Source organism: Periplaneta americana, chromosome 1 (assembly GCF_040183065.1).
Source record: "Periplaneta americana isolate PAMFEO1 chromosome 1, P.americana_PAMFEO1_priV1, whole genome shotgun sequence".
Taxonomy (NCBI): Eukaryota; Metazoa; Arthropoda; class Insecta; order Blattodea; family Blattidae; genus Periplaneta; species Periplaneta americana.
In genome coordinates, this window is record NC_091117.1 from 194,703,195 (window position 1) to 194,723,019 (window position 19,825).

The 19,825-nt window shown below is 36.1% G+C and overlaps 1 protein-coding gene across 1 annotated transcript in view; it reads left to right on the forward strand.

Annotated features, from left to right (window-relative positions):
* The window catches only part of LOC138706023 (tRNA (uracil-5-)-methyltransferase homolog B-like), a 46,752-nt gene that overhangs the window by 22,250 nt on the left and 4,677 nt on the right, over positions 1-19,825 (forward strand). The window contains exons 5-7 of the mRNA XM_069834919.1: positions 6,883-6,998; positions 13,716-13,972; positions 18,299-18,527. Of these exons, the coding sequence (XP_069691020.1) occupies positions 6,883-6,998; positions 13,716-13,972; positions 18,299-18,527 (602 nt within the window). The remainder of the gene's footprint in view (positions 1-6,882; positions 6,999-13,715; positions 13,973-18,298; positions 18,528-19,825) is intronic.

Here is a 19,825-nt window from a genome sequence, read left to right on the forward strand (position 1 = left end):
AATGCAGAATAGCATAACAAACAGGCGTGTATTATCGGGGTTTCACTGTACTGTCATAACTTTTGACAGTGGCTGTACTTCGGCTGTAGAAGGCAGCACATTTCTGAGGCGTGATGCAAGACCTTAGTCATTGTTAGTTGAGCTGCAGAAGCGAGAAGTTTATAGTAGCTTTCATGATGGACTGGGGTGATTACGAAAATCGTGTAGCAGTCATAGCACTTCATAAGGTGGACAAGTCAGCAGGTGAGATTTTCAAAATGCTTCAGAAACTGGAAATATCCAAGAGATCAGTGTATCGCACTATCCAGCTTTTAATTGAAAATGACCTGTAAAAGACTGCCCTAGGCAAGGAAGGCCACACACAATATGGACTCCAGAATTGGTTAAAGTAGCGGCAGCTTGAATGTGTGCAGAAATCTGATACGTAAGGAAACAATTATGGTTGGCGTGCCTGGGGAAAACCCAGGAAGGAAAAATAAAGAGGATCGTATGGTTCAAGGTTTTTGGTTGCCTCTAACAATAGTACTTATAACACAAGCCATCATAAATATAACAATTTAATAAACCACAAACAAGTAGAGAGAAAGAAGCTACAAATATTATACAAATTAAGAACTGTGAAAACATAAGAATAACCCCAAGCAGGAAGTGGGGCTAATAAAAGAATTTTAAATACTAAAGTCTGATAACGGCGTAAATTGCCGAGAGAGAGAGAGGACTAATAACTAACATGGAATGAGAAGTGAAAATATGGTATTATACACTACAAGTGATCAAACCCTCCACATAAAGTACAGTTCTCCGTGGCGCACGGGCTCTGAGAAATCCAATAAAGTTCAACACTCCAACCTTTAGCTGATTGCTGGTGCAGGTCCGTGTAGAATACCTCGTCACCGACTCAGAACTATCACCATTAATATCACGATAGACTCAAAGAAACTCCACTATCATATAAAGGATGTCGACGATCCCACGCTGTGTAGAATATGATAATTAACAGAGCTGGCCAGTGCTCTGCTAGAGATGAAGCAGACCACCCGGGTCTATGTAACTGCAATATGAAAACGATGTTCTATCGGTGATGCGTCCCACGCATAACCAGAGTCGTTCCTTTTCAACCAGGCGGGCCGACTCAACCGCGATGTTGGCGAAGTACAAACAACCAACGAATCCTCCCGTGGAGGTTGGAGACTAGACGTCCTCTCTCTGACTCGCTTTGAACCCGAGTCCCGTCTCTCGAGGCCGCTCCTAGCTCCTCCAGCAGACAGCCACCCCACTCCCTTGTTCCTCCAATCAGAGGAAGCGAAAATGAGGGTGCGTTCACAACAAAAAAAGGAACAATGTAGCCAACACTATCACATAAAAATCCCCCGCAGCATAAACTACACCACATTGGTAAACTAAGAATATCCAGGATGTCTATGTCTTGCATGTTAAGTAGTGACCTGGGTTACATACTTACAAATGATGCAAAGGACACATTCTCACAAATGAATTGAAGCACAGTAGATTAATAAAAGCAAAGCACTTATTTAAGTGTTATGCAGAAAATAGGCAGATGAAAAGGTTTTCAGTGTTAAGGCTTTCAATGCTCAAAATGACAGGGTATACACCACAAGTTCAAGAGAAGCTGGCAAAAAGACTCCAAAAGTCCAGAAGGGCCATCATCTTGCATCAATGTTTAATGTCATGTTTTATTTAACGACGCTCGCAACTGCAGAGGTTATATCAGCGTCGCCGGATGTGCCAGAATTTTGTCCCGCAGGAGTTCTTTTACATGCTAGTAAATCTACTGACATGAGCCTGTCGCATTTAAGCACACTTAAATGCCATCGACCTGGCCCGGGATCGAACCTGCAGCCTTGGCCATAGAAGGCCAGTCTTGCGTTAATCATGGTGTGATGGGGCGTGAGTTACGAGGGCACAGCTGAACTCCATTTCTACGAGAAGGGAATAAAAACATCAACCAAAGTGTACCCAAAAAGTTCTGGAAAGACTGGTCAGGAACCTCAATAACACACTTCCACAATCAGAACTGGAGCTTTCAACAGGATTCAGTCCCAGCACATAAGGCTCAGACAACCCAGCAGTGACTTGCGACCAATGTGCCAGACTTCATTTCCACCTCTGATTGGCCTCCTGGTAGCCGGATCTGAATCCTCTTGACTACAGTACAAATTGTGGTCTGTGCTTCTGGACATGGCTTGCAATAAGAGATGCTCCAATATTGCCAGTTTTAAATGCTCTCTTTTGAAAGCAGCAGTGGAATTCCTTGTTGATGTGTTGTGTAATGCAATTGGTGAGTGGCCACAATAGTACATTATGCAACGAGCCTATAATGGTAGTAATTAAGACGCGAGTATGTTTATGAAACTCGCGCTCGTTTCAGAATTTTCATACAAGCGTCTTAATTACCATTATAGGCAAGTTTCATACGACTTTTTATGCTCGACCATATTTCTAACTTGAAATTATTCATAAGTATTCATATTATTCTTATCTGACTGGGGAGCGGAAGTGACCTTGTGCAATATCTCGTAAATTGTGAGATGTGCACAGTCGCGAAACTATTGATTTTTTCCGAGGAACAAATGTCATTGACCTTGATATAATCTAGAGAGTAAAATGAACATTAATCTTGATATAACCTGGAAATTGATTTAGCCATGAAAAACGAGATGACAAATTGAATTTATTTGAATATTATTTACAATTAACGCTAATTATTATAGTAACAGAACATATCCTTCTGCGACAGTATTGGATTTCCAGCCTCCGTGACGTTTCGCTAGTTGTCTTTCGATTGCATATCCAAGAATAATCAATACTTGCACTTTCATATTGCTACAATGGTGTTTTCTGATTGGTGGAAAACCTGAACTTTAATGGATAGGTGTACTTTAATGAGGTCCATTAAAGGGCTGCTACCAGGTGTATAATTACTACATTTCGGCATGGTCGAGCATAAAGACTTAAGGACTGCATGTGTGCTAAAGATGGTCATTTTGAAGAATGATTTGTGATTGTGTTTCATTATACAGTATATCCATGTAACTGGTATTATTTGGATATGTTGTTATCTAATGCTGGGCTTTGGCAACGAAGCCATTAGCGTTCTTGCTCTCCAATATTTCTCTGTGGTGGATCCATCAAATAGAACTTCACAGGTTATGAGATGATCTTCAGTCATTTCTTCTTCTTTGTTGCATAGAGGGCAATTTGGATTTGTGTAAATTCCTATTTTATTCAAGTGTTTGGCCAAATAATCGTGTTCTGTAAGCAGTCTGAATTTTGCTACTGCAGATTTACGTGGGATTTCTGGAATAATTTCTGTTTTTTTTTATTAAAATGCTCCATTTTTTATCTTTGGCTTTGGTACATAGTGCTTGGTTTTGCTTGATTTTATATTTATTTTTAATTAGTCTTTTGATGGATGTAAAAGGTAGGCTTGTATTTGTATTCTGAATTAAATTGGATCCTTTTTTGGCAAGGAAGTCAGCAGTTTCATTTCCAGCAATTCCGCAATGTGCAGGTATCCATTGCAATTGAATTCTTTTCTGTAGTTTTTGAAGTTGTTGGATCATTTTGTGACATTCTTTAATTTGGATTGACATCATTTTATATGAATTTATTGCATATAATGCTGCTTTAGAATCAGAGAGAATGACAGCATTTTGAAATTTATCTATTCTGTATAGTAGGTGTTGGAGTGAGATATGAATAGCCATTATTTCCGCATCAAAATTTGTTGTATGATGTCCTGCTGGTTGATAAAATGAGAATAACGCACACGTAATTCCTGATCCTGAGTTGTTATCGATAGTAGACCCATCTGTGTAGATATGTAACCATTCTTCTGGTGGGTATCTATTGTTCACAGCTTCTAATGCCAGCACTTTTAGTAGAGGTTTGGAAGTTTCAGATTTTGTAACTGGTTCTTCTAAATCTAGTTGAATGTTAATTGGTTCGAAGGTTAGAGGGTTTTCTCTGCTTAAAATGTTTTCTTTAGATTTAGGGAGATTCAATTCTGTTTTTCTGTATTATTTGGATATTAAAATATCTTGACATCTTGTGTCAATTTATTGAAAACTTTGTAACAGTACTTATTGTAAGACTAGGTATACCTTAAAATAACTGAAATTTGTCTGTTTGATACAGCACATTCAAGATGGTAAGGTACAGAGTACCTTATTTGACGATTTCATTGATTTTTAAGTGATGAAAACTTTTGTTGCCATATTCATAACAGAAATTAATAATAGAATGCTTATCTGCATCCATATTACCAAGGTTTTGTTCATCAGTCATGATGAGTAAGGAGTTCTAAAACACTTGAAATTTTCCATTTCACGATCTTCTTAATGATGAAAACAGTCCACTGTTGTGGAGTAATGGTTAACATGTCGAATCATGAAATGAGTGGGCCCAGGTTTAAATCCTGGTTGGGGCAAGTTATCTGGTTGAAGTTTTTTCCGGGGTATTCCTTCAGTCCATTAAGAGCAAATGCTAGGTAATTTTCGACACTGGACCCTGGACTCATTTCACTGGCATTATCACCTTCATCTCACTCAGATGTTAGATGACTATTGCAGTTGATAAAGTGCAGTGAAATCAAATACCTTACTATAATAATACCAGACAGCTGTATACTAGCAGCATTGGGGTCAATGCGAAATATCGCGGACTTGACATCTAGCGGAGAGGGATGGAATTACGTCCACATATACAAATATTAACATAGCGAGATTGGGATTATTGTTTGAAACGTGAGTTACTAATGTGGAATTATATATGAAATACTTAAGAAATGTTGAATAATATTTAATGTAAAATTATTATCTTATATCAAAGCTGCATGTTATGAGAAATATTGTATACTTCATATTACTTTCCGTAATTAATTGTCACATATTTTTTCTTTGGTTTACCGAGACAAAATCAATCTGATATTAGGAATGAATTTACAGTAATGTTTTATATACGCATTGCTGACAACTGCAAAGATAAAATTGATAGTAATCTGATGCTTGTAATAATTAGTAAAGGCATGTGGACAACAATGAAACTTAATTTGATAAAACCTTAAAATCCAATACATTTTAACTTCTGTTTATTTATTATGTCTAAATAAAAAATCTAATTTGTATTTTTCTATCAACACAAAGACGAAGGAATTAGGCCTACTAAAGAATGTTGTTGACTTACGTTTTATGAACTGTCGGAAATCGAAAGTACGATTTGGAGCAATTTGTAATGCTGCAATTGTCACAATTATAAACAGCACATATACACTCTGACATTTTAACACTAGTACTAATTCATAAAACTATTAACAAATTAACTAGCCCAGCAACAATATACATTGCAGTTGATTACAGCTTGTTTCGCGAGTATCTCCATCCCGGCAGGTAGGTAGCAGCACCATCGTCGTTCGCACGTAAAATTGCTAGCTGCCCGGTATTATTATAGTAAGGTATTTGGATAAATCTGTAAATATAAAACCAAATTAATACAGTTCATTGTCAGCACAAACTTGGAGATTTTCTTTTTTTCTCTTGCAACTACACTGACCGGGGGAAAAAAAAAAAAAAAACTAGGAAAATTAAAATAAAATTAAGTTTCAAGCTCAATTACGTAGTAATTATAAAGCTGTGTACCACTCTTCAGGTTGTTTCTACACTCTGCCTACCATCTGGACCTCTCAGTGAGACTCGTCGGAAAAAAATACTTTGTTCCAGTCGTCCATCGTCCATTCTGAGTGCTAACGAGTGAAGTGAAGTCAGGCGATTCGATGCTGCATGGTCAATTCTGGGTCTGTAGCAGCTCGTCGTGGTTGTAGGTTTGATTCTCCTAATCGTTTGTGAATTGTCTTTTCACTTGTGCTGACACCTCGCACATGCTGCAGTCAATTTCGGACTTCCACCGCATTTGTTTTCCAATTTCCCAGAACTTGACTGACAATAAATTAGTCATCACAGTTCGAAATTTTGCGTTTTCTGCCTGATTCAGATCTTCTCGAGTTTCTCTGAAGCGTTTCACAGCTTCTTGAACTGTGGTGTATGGTATTTGTATGGCGGCAGCAGGATAACAGAGGCTCTGGCCATCATCAATCAAGGCGACAGCCCTTGCAACACTTTCAGGGCTTAAAGGCATTCTTTTGAGTGGAATTTAGTGGTAAAATGACAGGGTTGGACGATAGAATTGATGTTATTGAATTCACAAAAAGAAAGAGAAGCAATTCATCAGTAGAACGTCTAAAAATGTTTGTGATTGATATGCAATAATTGCAGTACACTCGACAATTTTTAGAAATTGTTGCGAAAGAAAGTGGAGGGAAAACAGTAATATTCAGCAATGCATGTTCACAAAAGTTTAAAAGTGTAAAAAATAAATTCCACATTGTTGCAAAAACAATAAGCTTTATAATTACTACATAATTGGGCTTGAAACTTAATTTTATTTTAATTTTCCAAGTTAAGCTGATCGTTTTTTTTTCTTTTTTTTTTTCCGGTCAGTGTAATAGTTACAACACTGATGACTACCATTGAGGCTGAAACTAATAGTTACAACGCTGATGACTACTTCTGAGGCTAAAACGTGTTTATTAACACTGAAGACAGTTTTGAGGAGCTCTGTGAGAGAAGAAAGACTGACTGCATTGACAAGATTAAATGTGGCGAAGAATACATTGGATCACTTTTGTATTTCAATAACAAAGGTATTGATTTGTTTGACAGTCAGAAGGATCACAGAATCAAGCTCACATTTAACAACTGCTTTAGAGACGAGTATTTTTTGCAGCATTGAAGTCCATCCTGTATTGCACCTACGAAATTCCTTTGTGGAGGAAAATGCTCTGAAGTATCATAAACCTTATTTCAGGTACAGACCCTGAAACTGGGAAACTTGCAGTTGGTTTCACTGCTGGTGATGGCTCTGTGCACAAGATTTCTGCAATCAAACACAATTATCCTCCACATGTGGTTAAGGCTGCAACGGTAAGTTTGTTACTTCATAGGGAACTAATGACACCTGTATAAGCTAATTATAGTGCTCGCCAGAAATGTGGTTCAAATGTTCTTCTGTGTTTAAGTGACATGGCTTTTCCTGCACAACAGTCATGCCCAAATTTGAAGTCGTGTTGATTAATTTTTCTTGACTTGATTTTTTCCTAATGGTTTAAGTTATTACAGTGAAACCTGTTCAAGACGGAAGTGACATGGTCCTAATTTTTTTTTTTCCGTTGTGGACAGGTTTCCGTATTATTCAGATGTGACATTAAAATGGAATATTTTGTCATTCATATACATGAAAAACAAAATGGCATGCCGCAAATTGCAAGAAGTACAAAATATTCCATTTAACACTAATCACATTAAATCAGCTTTCTGTCGCTTATTACGTTGGTGAATCATCTTGATTAAAATCTCATTTTCTGTATAAATATTATCGTAACTCACTCATTAGTCATTAAACAGTACTAAAGTTTACTAATCTCATGGCCGGTTTGTCCAAGTATTGTTAGAAGACTTAACGACTGTTAAACCTTCAACAGTTTGTTAAATACAGTTTTTCCATTTGTTCAACACCAGTTTGGCTTAACAGATTCTTAACCGTTTGTTAACTTTAAATGTAGGATTTCAGGCCGTTAACTCATTTAACAAACAGTTAAACATGGCGGATAACACCACAGCTGTTCAGACAAAAGTTGTGAAAGTAACATGTTATGTTTCTCTTTGAGGAATGTTTAGAGTAAGGGACGGTTTCACCAAGCTTCAGTAAATCAGTCCAAATGAAACATTAACTAGTACTGAACATTGAAATATTTACACAATTACGTTTGTATGTGAGCTGTGTCCGTAGACTTCAAGCCTAGCTGCTATATGTGCCTCGTCGCGCTGGTTACGTCATGGTACCCAGATGGAGTAGTCAGTAGCGTGTTGGCTTGCCATTCCAGGGGCCCGTGTTCGGTTCTCGGCGACAACTTTTTTTTTTTAACCTAACTAATTTTTATACATGTTACCTTTCTTCATTTTTATAATTTTGTGTAGTGGAACTTATTATTTCGCAACTCTGGCTCCACTAAGAGAATTTAAAAAACTCTTGGGAGATCAATTTTCTTCCCGAAATAAAACAAACAAATTAAAGAAAAATAAAAGAAATACACATGTGGATCTAATACATTGTCCACATGCCATCGGCGTCTATCACTGCCTGGCATTTTCGGGGCATTGAGTCCACCAGATCGCAGAAATAGTTCTGGTCCTTAGCGAAATCTTCTCAGGGAACCAGAACTTGATCCCAGAACTGATCTGGATTTTGAGGTGGGATGTCTCGATATTTGTCAATCCTCTTTTTCATGCTTTTCCGTGAACCGTTTTTGAACGTTTATGGCGGTGTGCGCGGGGTGATTATCCTGCTGGAAAATTAAATTTCCATCGGAAAGAAAACGATTATAAATTCCAAGAATCCAGCTCTTTCGCTTCTGTTTTAAAGCCAGTGCAAACATCTTATCGCTAGCTATAATATAATTCTAATAAATGAAAGTTAATATACCAATTAAGTTTTGTTATGTTTGAATGCACATTATGTATTAATTTACTAATATTTCTTAGGTACCGGTATGTAGTTATAATAATCACTTTCATGTCTTAAAATAAAATTCAGTTGTATGTTACCTAGTTGAAATAGGCCACTTGTTCCAATTCACTAGCTACTATTAACTCTAGATTCTATGTTACTAGCTCTTCAACTATAGCCGATGTCAATAGTGCTTCAAAATACGCAGTGAGTAAATAATAAAATGTTTCAGCAGCAATTGCTTCTTTAGGACGAAATTACATATAATTTATACATGAACCTAAATTAGAGAATTTTATATGATACGGAATTCTCCTCGTGGTTTTCTGTACAGTTGACTACACACACATTCGTGTAATTATTGTCACCTGGTGGTCATAATGCTGAGATTTTTCTAAACAGAAATTCATATTTAGCATTATAAAATGTAACCATACATAATAATTATTATTATTCAATTTCAGTCAATGCAACTTTCATTTATCAATTCTCTGTACTGTATGAATCATGGCTACTGTAATAGGTTACGATTTTACACATGTTTCATGACTTACTCCATAGTACAGAATTTAAATAATAATATCAGCCAATAAGAAGTTGTCTTATATATGCAAATACATTACCAACTGCTGTTGAGTAGTTAGAATAGTATTAACGACAGTTAAAGTTAAGTGTTGGTTATTTTAAACAAAATTATGTTGGAAAAATGGAAAATATCTTAACAAAACGTTAAAAATAAACCAGCTGTTAATTTAACATTTGTTAAGCCAAATTAAACATTACTTGGAAAAACTGGCCATCATTCTGTTTAATATCTAACACTATACTCTAATACTGTACTGCATATCGCTGCACATTATTAGCTAATTAATTGGACTAAGACTATTAGAAGCCTTGAATACTGGTTTATTTAATTTCTTTCCCAGTTCAATAGCTTGCTTTGCAGAATAGATCCAGAAATTGGCTTGTTCTTTGAAAGGTCATGAAGAACTCATTTTCACAACAGTTCATTTATTTTCACATAAACAGTTGCTTTCTGGTTCCTTTTGTGTCACCAATATCGGCCGCAAGCCACTCACTCATTATGATCTGTAATTTTTAAAGTGTCACACCTGAGTTTTCCACAACTGAACTTCAACATTAATTCACATAGACTTTGTTTCTAATTTTCCTTTATCTCGATAACATTTACTTCATCGCTTAATGTTAATGCCACATTTTATGCAACTTTTTTTTTACCTCTATTTAGCTTCGACAGTATACGGGTGTGAAGCATTGAAAATCTTTGAAGGGACTCGTCTGCCTAGTCAACGGGTAATAAAATTTATGACCGACAGGCCAACACACCCTCGTACCCTCTAAAATTTTGCAAAGAAAACTTGTTTTTATCTTAGTGACCTACATATTTCGTATATTCCTTGAAATTACACGCTGTTTCAAAATATAGTTACAAAATATAGTCCAAAATATTGTTTCCGTTTTGAACAGTAGCAGACAGTTTCCGTTTTATTCAGGAAAAATTACACATAATACATACAAATTTCGCCAGGACCAATAAATTGTCCCGAAATAGACAGGATTCCGGATTATTCAGGTTCCAATTTGAACAGGTTTCACTGTATATTCTTATGTAACATTAGATTTGTCAATAGAATTACAATAGGCATATGAAGGGTACACAGGAAAAATGATCAAGGCCCATCAATAATTGAAATTGAATTAATAATGCCATCTTACAGTGGAAAGGGAGTACTATCATGTAATGTAGCTAGTTTTCTGTTAAAATGATCATGGTCGTCGAAAATGGGCATTGAAGTTTTCATGTACTTCAGGAGAATGATCAAGCTCCAGTTGGTTCTGTGGAAGAATGATCAAGATCCATTGTCCTACTCTTCTTTTTCTCTTTGTATGTTTCACCGCATAATGCTGCAGTTTTGTGTTACTGGCTTTCTGGCAATTTATGCAAATGACGCAAACAATAATAATTTGATAACTTTTCCACTCTTGAGTATGAATGCAATGATTATTTTTCGCACTAAAATAGATAAGTTCTCATATTGCAGATTGTTACATCAGCTTTCTTTCAGGTTATGTTAGTTGTTCCGGAGTTTGGCTAAAAGTAAGTCAAAAATGAAATGGAGGCATCAGAAATAACAGAGAATGTAGATGAACATTCAGTTGCTGTGCAGAATCCGAGTACAAAGGCAATAAAAGTTTTTCGCGTATTTCTAAGCATCGAAAATGATACAGATCATGAGTCACATTGCAGGAGACGATTGTAAGTGTTCAGGATTGAGATGTTCTCAGAATATTTCAGTTATAGAAAGTAGTAGATAATAAGAAAAATCCAACCACTATCACCTTCAATACTAGTATTACAATGCAGGTAAAAAAAGTGTGGTCAGTTTTGAATTCTGATAAGAATGGGGGGCCTGTGTGCAGTCCTTACTGCCAATATAATAAAGTGGGAAAATAAGAATTGTGTGATATTGGACACTTATGATATGTCTTGTTCTACATCAGTGAATATGAAATTAATATTAAAAGAGCAATTTTTTGAATGGTTATTATATTAAAATAAAACAATTATTTCATCCTAAACCCTCTATAATACTTGGAAATCACCAATGGAAAGGAGCAGCACCACTTTTTAGCAGTAAGAAGAATTCGATCAGCCAATGGATATTTCAGTTAATGACGTGAAAAAATCTTTAAATCTTATGAAATTTGATTCAGCTCCAGGTTCAGATAAAATTGTAATCAGAACCTTGAAATTGACAAATCTACCAACAGTTAGAACTCTCCTGGTGAATATTTTTGCCATAACTCGGAAACTAATCGAGATATTTAGAGAATTCTCTCACAGATAGAAAGGGGAAATTCTGTTCTCCAGATTTCGGATAAAATAAAAAAAAAATCGGCCAGTTAAGCTAGATGTTTCCTCTTAAAGAAGCCAGACAGCAGGAAAGGAGAATGGAATTTACATACAAATAATCACATAGGCAGCCAGGTAAGCAGTAAGTAGTGTGTCTGTAGTACTATTAAATTGCGGTAAAAATGTTTGTTTATTTTAATGGAACATGTCTTTGTTAAACTGTGTTTACTTCGCACATTAATACAGCCTCTTTAATTTTCTAAATAATTTCGAACAGCATACCCAATGTTATAAAATACCGCATGCCCCTGGGAGACATGGAAATTGAAATACCTAACTGAGACATAGTTAGGCAGAAATTCCATAATTTGTGCTTAGATGTCAGAGTCGCCATCTCTTGAGAGAAATAAAAATATATTACTAACTACAACCCTCAGTAAAGACTTTGTATTCCTTGTTTTCATACCCACAGATTGAGCAGACTCCACTAAACTTCAACACACTCGAACAGCAAAACTATAGGGTGCCCACAAATCAGCTTTCAGGTTTCGAACACGTGTAACTTATGTTTAATGAAACTCAGATACACTTGAAATTCATATCGTTAGAGAGAGAAACTCACAGAGTTTTTTTAGTACGATCACATAACATAAAACTGCTGAGCAATAACATTTGTTCATTGTTGAGACGAAATTATGGCTTCGGAGGACAGAAAAGCATTCTCTCGCAGCACTTTGTCCTCTGGTTTTAGGGCCTGCAGCAACTTTGGAATGTTCCACATAGTCGACACAGCTCCCTGCTGGCTCTGATGGTAGATTTTCGCGGACTACATGAGAAACTTTCACAGACACACTCAACTGTCCTTGCTTACTGGCAGGCATCCCCATTTTTAAAATCAGAGTACAGTACCACTTGCAAATTACAGGCTACTGTGTTGTTCTGCACCAAATCTTGTACAGAAATGTAGTTGGACACTAATAACTGACTGGTTGATATGAAAATCGAAGATGCTAAAAGCTTTTCTGTCTTCCATAGCAGGAACAAGGAATAAATCTTATTACACAGCAGTCTTACTACATGTGAGGTACTAAAACAAAACTTTCTGAGCTTATGGTGAAGAATGGGTAGAACGGAGAAATATTCTCTCTGACACCAGGACTCGAACCTGGGTTTTCAGCTCTACGTGCTGACGCTTTATCCACCAAGCCACACCAAATTTCAGTTCCGATGCCGGATTTAATCCTTCTCAGTTTAAGTTCTACCTCTCTGTTCCCCTTTGGTGGCCTACCCTCATGTACTGTGTCACAGAATATGTGACAGTGGCACAATGCCAGAGTACACAGAGATGTACCCATTAGGCCAGGTGCACACAGAATTAGACGAGACGCGACGTTTTGCTTTACAATGCCTCGCTACAGCTTAACACAGTCTGCTTGCAACAACAGATTTGCTGGCTGTGTGAATTTGAAAAAATGGCCTAGGCTAGAAAATGGCGTCAATGAAAGAGGATTGTCTATATGAGAAATTCCATTGTATTTTTGGTTATTATTTCCTAAGGATGCCTAACACACCTAAAAATCTATAGAATTGAAAGAATCTTAAAATTAAATACTACTAATGTAGTGCACAAACGTCATTTTATATGTTTATGACTACTTCACGACTCACAATAAAGAAAAATAGTATATTAAATCAATAATGAATGAAAGTATAGAGCATAGAAGTAGGCCTACTACAAATTATTATTATCAATATTATTATTCACCTGGTGCTTTCATCTCATTTGCAATTTCTCACATATTTTTAGAAACCACATTATTGTCGTGATATTGTTTCAAAGATTGTACAGAATGTATCTTTCCTGTACTAAAACAACTAATTTATCCCCATTGAGCTCCATTATGAATAATGTGCATTACACAACAATATAGTATTTGTAGATAGTGAAAGCACGCAATCATAGCCACTACTAATGCATGAGCAGTACACTGCAGCTATCAGACAGTCTCCTCATGACGAACTTCTAGCAGTCATTCGATGTTGTCTCTTTGTGTCTCCTTGTGTCTGCTCGCGACCGTCGTGCCGTGTCTGATTCTGTGTGCACCCGGCCTTGCTAGTGATTAAGTGGCCGGGGTCCAATGGAACAAGGCACCATCTTGAATCACGAAGCCAAGGCCAGGCCAAACAGGGAGTAGATTTATTTGTATCATAATTTGATAAAAATGTGAAGGAAATAAGTTGTTAATGTTTATGCTTACAGGTGTTTGAGAAAGCAGTACTTGCATCAAAAGTTCCAGACAGCAATGACAATTATAGATTCTGGCATGAACTAATTGTCCGCACTAATCAGGCAGAAGAACTGATGGTTGTGGTGTTTGTTCAATGCCTTCGGGAAGTGGCTCAAGATAGGATGATACGTTTGAATGAAGAATTAAAAGAATTTTTTGAAAATGGAGAAGGAAAGGACTGTCGTGTTGTGTCAGTCTACACAAAAGTGACGGATACATATGTTGAACAGTATGTTTACTTAGATGTTTCTTGCTTGTAATTAGTACAGTAAAACCCTGATAAGACGCTGTTCAAGGGACCGGGTGTAAACCACGTATTAGGCAGGTATACTAATTTTGATTTATATACAGTATCTATTAGCATTTTTCTTTATTGAAATACATGATTCATGAAAGGTAATATAGTATTACTCCATTATGTAATTACTGTATTGTACGTCAAAGACATTTACAATATGTATTGTACTTAATTTTTTCGGAAAAAAAGTCATTTATAGCTGTTTGCCGTATGCGTGTTCTCCAAGTCCTCATGTTTACCACACTTCAGTTTCTGCGATTACATCCTCCTGACGTTGCAGCTGTAGTGATTGAGTCGCGATTTTTTATTATCGTTCTTAATATCAATGTTGGGATTCCTAATGAATCAGAGAATTGTTTCTGGTTAAGAGTACTGTTCTCATCGTACTTTCGTAAGATTTCCAGTTTTTCTGACACACAAAGCGCTTTTCGTTTAACACTCATTGCAATGACATTCACAGACACTTCAATACATTAAAGGACGACAAACTGCCCAGCAAAAATTTCCAGAATTTTATTACTGCTGAATAAGGAATGTTGTTTGAGAGAGAGGGTTAGCAAGAGGGTGGGGTATTGTAACTATATGTAGGCTTCAGGGGCGATTTCTCAGGGCATGCTATGCTTGCTGCGCAAGCCCAATATTTTCGTAGAATGTGTATTTCCAAAATGGGATTATGTACATTAAAATTTATTTTGATTTTTGGAATATTGTATAGGCGTAATACCATCCGCAGGTTCCACACTGCACGTATCGCAACGCTTGCTCGTTTCTTGGAGCTACAGGAAAGACGTAGAAATTGAGAGAATATGATGCGCGCGCAAGTGCCTTCCTCCTTAGTCCGTCCTAGGCGCACATGCTTCTGTTATGTGTTGTTTGAAGCTCTGGTCCGAGAGCTACACCAACGACTATTAAATTTTAATGTTACACAGAGCAGTATTGACAGTGGGAATGTGCTTTGATTTGCGAGTGCAATGTAATTGTATGAGGGGAATGCATGTGTTAGCTGCTGCATGTATTATTAATTCTGAAACATTAATTTGAAGTATTGCAATGAGTTCGGAATTGTGTGTTATTGAAACCTTATTATTAAATCCATTTTCCCGAAGGACTATTCAAGAGAAGACAGACATAGAGAATATGTGCGCTCATTCAGTGCATCTCAATACAACAATATGCATTGGTTGGCAGGGTCGAAAAAACTAAATAAACTGTTTTGTTGGCCATGTTTGTTATATTATATCGAACTTTTACAACTGATAAGCGAATATGATCCATGACTCATAATGATTTCATAATTACAAAATAAATTATTTATTTGGGTCTCATTATTTTTATTAATTATGAATTATTATATCCTCCCATCTTCCCTATGAATAAAAGAGCAAGCCTAACTTTCGTGACTAGCATTCGCCCCTGGTAGGCTTTAACCACGCAGGTAAGGAGAGGAATAAGAGAGCGTAACAAGAAGATGGGGTATACTAAGGTATGAAGTATGAAGGTTTAAATGCGCAGGTAAAGGGTCGAATACCAATACTTTTCAGGTTAATGGCACCAGTGAGTTCAATGACCAAAATGTTTCATTGCTGTTACAGTACATTGCTGAAAATTACATCGAAAATATTCCACAAAAACAGCGTATTATGTGGGACTTGAGCGCAACAAACTAGGTATTTTATAAAGGTGTTGTATATGAAATGTACAGGGACCAGACAAAAAAAGCATATTACACGGGATAGCATAATAAGCGGGCGCATCTTATCGAGGTTTTATTGTAGCTACATAGTGATATCCTCAATATCTCAGTGCAGTTCAGTACAGTAACGAGAAGCAATAGTCGTCTTAAAACTATGCATAATATCTTTTCAATAATTTGTTGTTTTTCTTGAAATCATTATTTTTATTTCTCTTAAATTATTCTTGCTATTGTCAGACTAGCAAAACTCTTCTAATCCAATATATGTGACCATCCATTCAAATTAAGCACTTTATTATTGTACAGAGACTGTCTACACTTTTTTTTATCTTATCTTAACAAGATTAAATTTGCAAATACAATTGACAGTCTTTTTAAATATTTGTAGCAAAGAACCAAATTAAAATCAGTCAGGTGCAGATGGTCTGCAATTCCTTTGAAAGGTATTTTGACAGAACAGTAACACCCCTCTTAACTGAACTTCAGTTAACTGAAATCCAGCTTATCCAAAACAGTGTCGCAAAAAAAAAAAAAAACAGTCAATGTTTTGTTTATCGCTGCAATATTTTTTTCATCCCTTATAGCATGGCTACAAATTTAAGTGTCAATGTCCTCACAGGAATGCTACATCTGTTTTCTACCTCCATCCCCAAGTACTTGTTTTGTATAGTAACCATGGGTGGCCAGTCCCATTAAAGGTACGGTCACACGTCGCTACTTTTGCAGCGATGCAGTGCAAAAAACTGCGCAACTCTCGTACTGCGACATGTGAACAACGGTGCAACCCGAAAAGTAGCGGCTGCCGAACCTGCTGCTCGCTGCTTTCCCATGCTGTGCGCAGCTTAAAAGTAGTGACGTGTGAACAGGGTTCTCAGGGTTACAGCTGCAGCATTTTGATATCGGTTTTGTTGAAACTTTTGCTGCGGTTGCGACCAGTGTTGCCACCCAAATGTGCCAATGATACTTTTATTGTTTGGATGTATTTTAATTTTAGATGTGATGAAAATAAATTATTTGTAACAGTTATTAAATGCACAACACAGTCTGAGCATATTTGCTGATGGTATAATTCACTTTTTTAATATTCTGTAGCGTAGTTTCAAACAGGAGGGTTGCCAACATTGATTACATGAATATGCTGTTGGTTATCATTTAAGTATATAGGCATTTTTAAAAGCTTTATAGTAAAAATAATGCCAATTTCTGAATACTAGTTAGAACAGAAAAGCAAATAATAGATAAATAAGCTTTCGCATGAGTTTGTTAATAATGCTAACATAACCACAAAATGTATATTGAGAAGTCAACACGGAGATGGAAATCTGCAGCATGACTGCGGCTGCAAAAGTAGCGCCTTGTGTGTGAACAGACTCGCAACCTCCAGTTGCAACTTTTGCTGCACTCGGGTTGCGCAGCACGAAAAGTAGCGTGCAGCGCACTATTTTTGGCTTACGTGTGAACATGACACGCAACTTTTGCAGCTGCAGTACAAAAGTTGCGCAGCAAAAGTAGCGACGTGTGAATGTACCTTAAGTGAGACATTCATTTTGCCCCACCTCTTCTCCCATCTAACCGGGAATTACAGAATTATGGTGTATCCTTTCGAGGTAATTTCCAATTTCTCATTCATTTTAGTTGTGTTGCAGCTATTGTGTTATCAGTACGTCTTATTTTTTAGTTACGCGAGTGCATTGTAGAGTAACATGATTACTGTATTGATGTAAGATTAATGTGCAATTCTTCTTCTTTTCCTTCTTCTCCTTCTCCTCCTTCTTCTTCTTCTTCTTCTTCTTCTTCTTCTTCTTCTTCTTCTTCTTCTTCTTCTTCTTCTCAAGGCACTACAACTTCAAAATTGAATGTCTTGGCCTTCTCAACAATTTTTTCCAGGAACTTCTATTCTGTACGACCATCATCCAATCCTTGATTCTTAGCTTCCTTAAATCATTCACAATATCATCATTGATGTGCAATTACAATATTAAATTCATTGAATTTTTGTTTATACTTTACATGCTTAACGATCTATTTTCCTTCCCACTTTTACCAAAAATATTTCTCATCGATTATCTGAAATGGTTCAACCCCCTTTATTTTGGACAAACGGGATTCTATGGTGTAGGGTATTTCAAAAGTATGTGGTAATTTAAAGTGCTTATATTATCGCTAATTTTTATCCGATATTGAAAATCAAGATACTGAGTGTACCTATTTACAAAAAAATTAATTGTAGCTTTTAATGTAAGTATTCAGTTATCTTAATAAGTTTATTTAAAATCTTTTGGGATTAATGTGAAAATGTCGTGGTAATAGAAGAAAATTATCACAACCTATTTGCGAAAAGAAATTATTTTATTTCTTTAAACTCGTATTGCGCTTAAAATATATTGATATTGATATGTGTCAACCTTTCCGTGTATCATGTTATAATGCAGCTTTATTATAAAAGTAATATTGAGCTATGTTTGCTGTGCATTTATAGAAATCTGGGTCCACTATTAATATCTGTTTTGTTTTGCACCTTTAAATGTTTGAGTATTAATAATGCTTTCTTTGAATTTATACAGTGCTACCCGTGTTGCCCAACCATTAACTCTGGCAATGGGATCACCGTATCTTGAAGAGACAGTAGTGGGATTGAAGTTCCAACTTCTACCATCTTTGCACTTCTGGAATAATTTGTACGCTGCTGAGGTGGTTTGCAAGGCTGTTGAAGAATTATTGGCGCCAACGAAAAGAATTTCAGTATTAGAAGTTGGCTGTGGATTGGGTCTCATTGGAATGTATTTGGCGAAGGTTCTGATAATATATTTTTACCATGATTTTCTATATAACTTATGTATTTTGTCTGTAGATAACTGAATTCCACTCAAAACCAGATTTTAATTTAAGTAAGTATAATAATAACAGAACATGTTTAAGAGTTATAATATTATAGTTAAATATTTTCTCTACCACATTATTTAGAAAAACATATGCACTAAAGATGTACATTGCTTGTTGCCCATAATCTGATCTGAATAGAAAGTGTGCTGAGAGGTTTTCAAGTGGAGTCTCTAAATAGAAGATGATAAAGATAGTGACATCATTAGCAAGTTATGAACTAGAAAGAACAATCAATCTTCTTAATGTATCCAGTTGTTTGCTGACAACATAAAGTCCACTATAGTCTTTTCAGTTTTTGTTTTTCATGAGAAATGAGGGGTATTTTGAACAGTGTTCATTATAGATACCTGTTACTAGTAGCCAGATTTAGGGTGTAGTCAATATATAAACATTACATAAATAAAATTTCAAGGCTAGTATTAGCACAATCTTAGTAGGTAAATAGTTTACTGAAAGTAATTTATTGTTCATTATTCAGTTAAGTCATATTTCTAACAAAAATGTATTTACTTCACTTCTCTGTGAAGAAATCCACAACTTCGTAAGAAGAAAATCATAGCTGAATGTTATAAAATGGAATGTTGGAGGCCTATCTCAAACAGAGGAATTGAAATTAATGAAAATATTTATCCATGTTGAATCTTTCGTATACTACTTTTAACACTTGAATATAAATAATTGATTAAATGGCGATTGACTCTTGTTAATTGTGTAAGCATATGCGGCTTACAGCTGTTTTGGTGCTTCTTCACACCATCCTCAGAGCCTACTAGATCTTGGCATCATCTCGAACTTCGCTGCCTGTTGCGTTCGATTGTTGAAAACTAACATACGAAAACAAAAAAAAAACACACACAAGATCGCATCCTCATTCAATAAAACAGAAATACAACACAGCATACAGAACAGAAAACACACTACAAAGACATCTCAACACACAAACAACACAAACAAATAAATACAATCACACAGGCATATACAAACTCACATGCAATAGTTGCAACAGTTTCTACATTGGACAGACAGGCAGATCATTCCAAACTCGATGCAAAGAACACATTAAAACAATAACCAGAGGACACAATACATCTATATATGCCGAACACATAACTAATGCTAACCACACATACAATAACATAAATACAGACATGGAAATCCTACACATACAACCCAAAAACCAAAAACTCAACACACCAGAACAATATGAA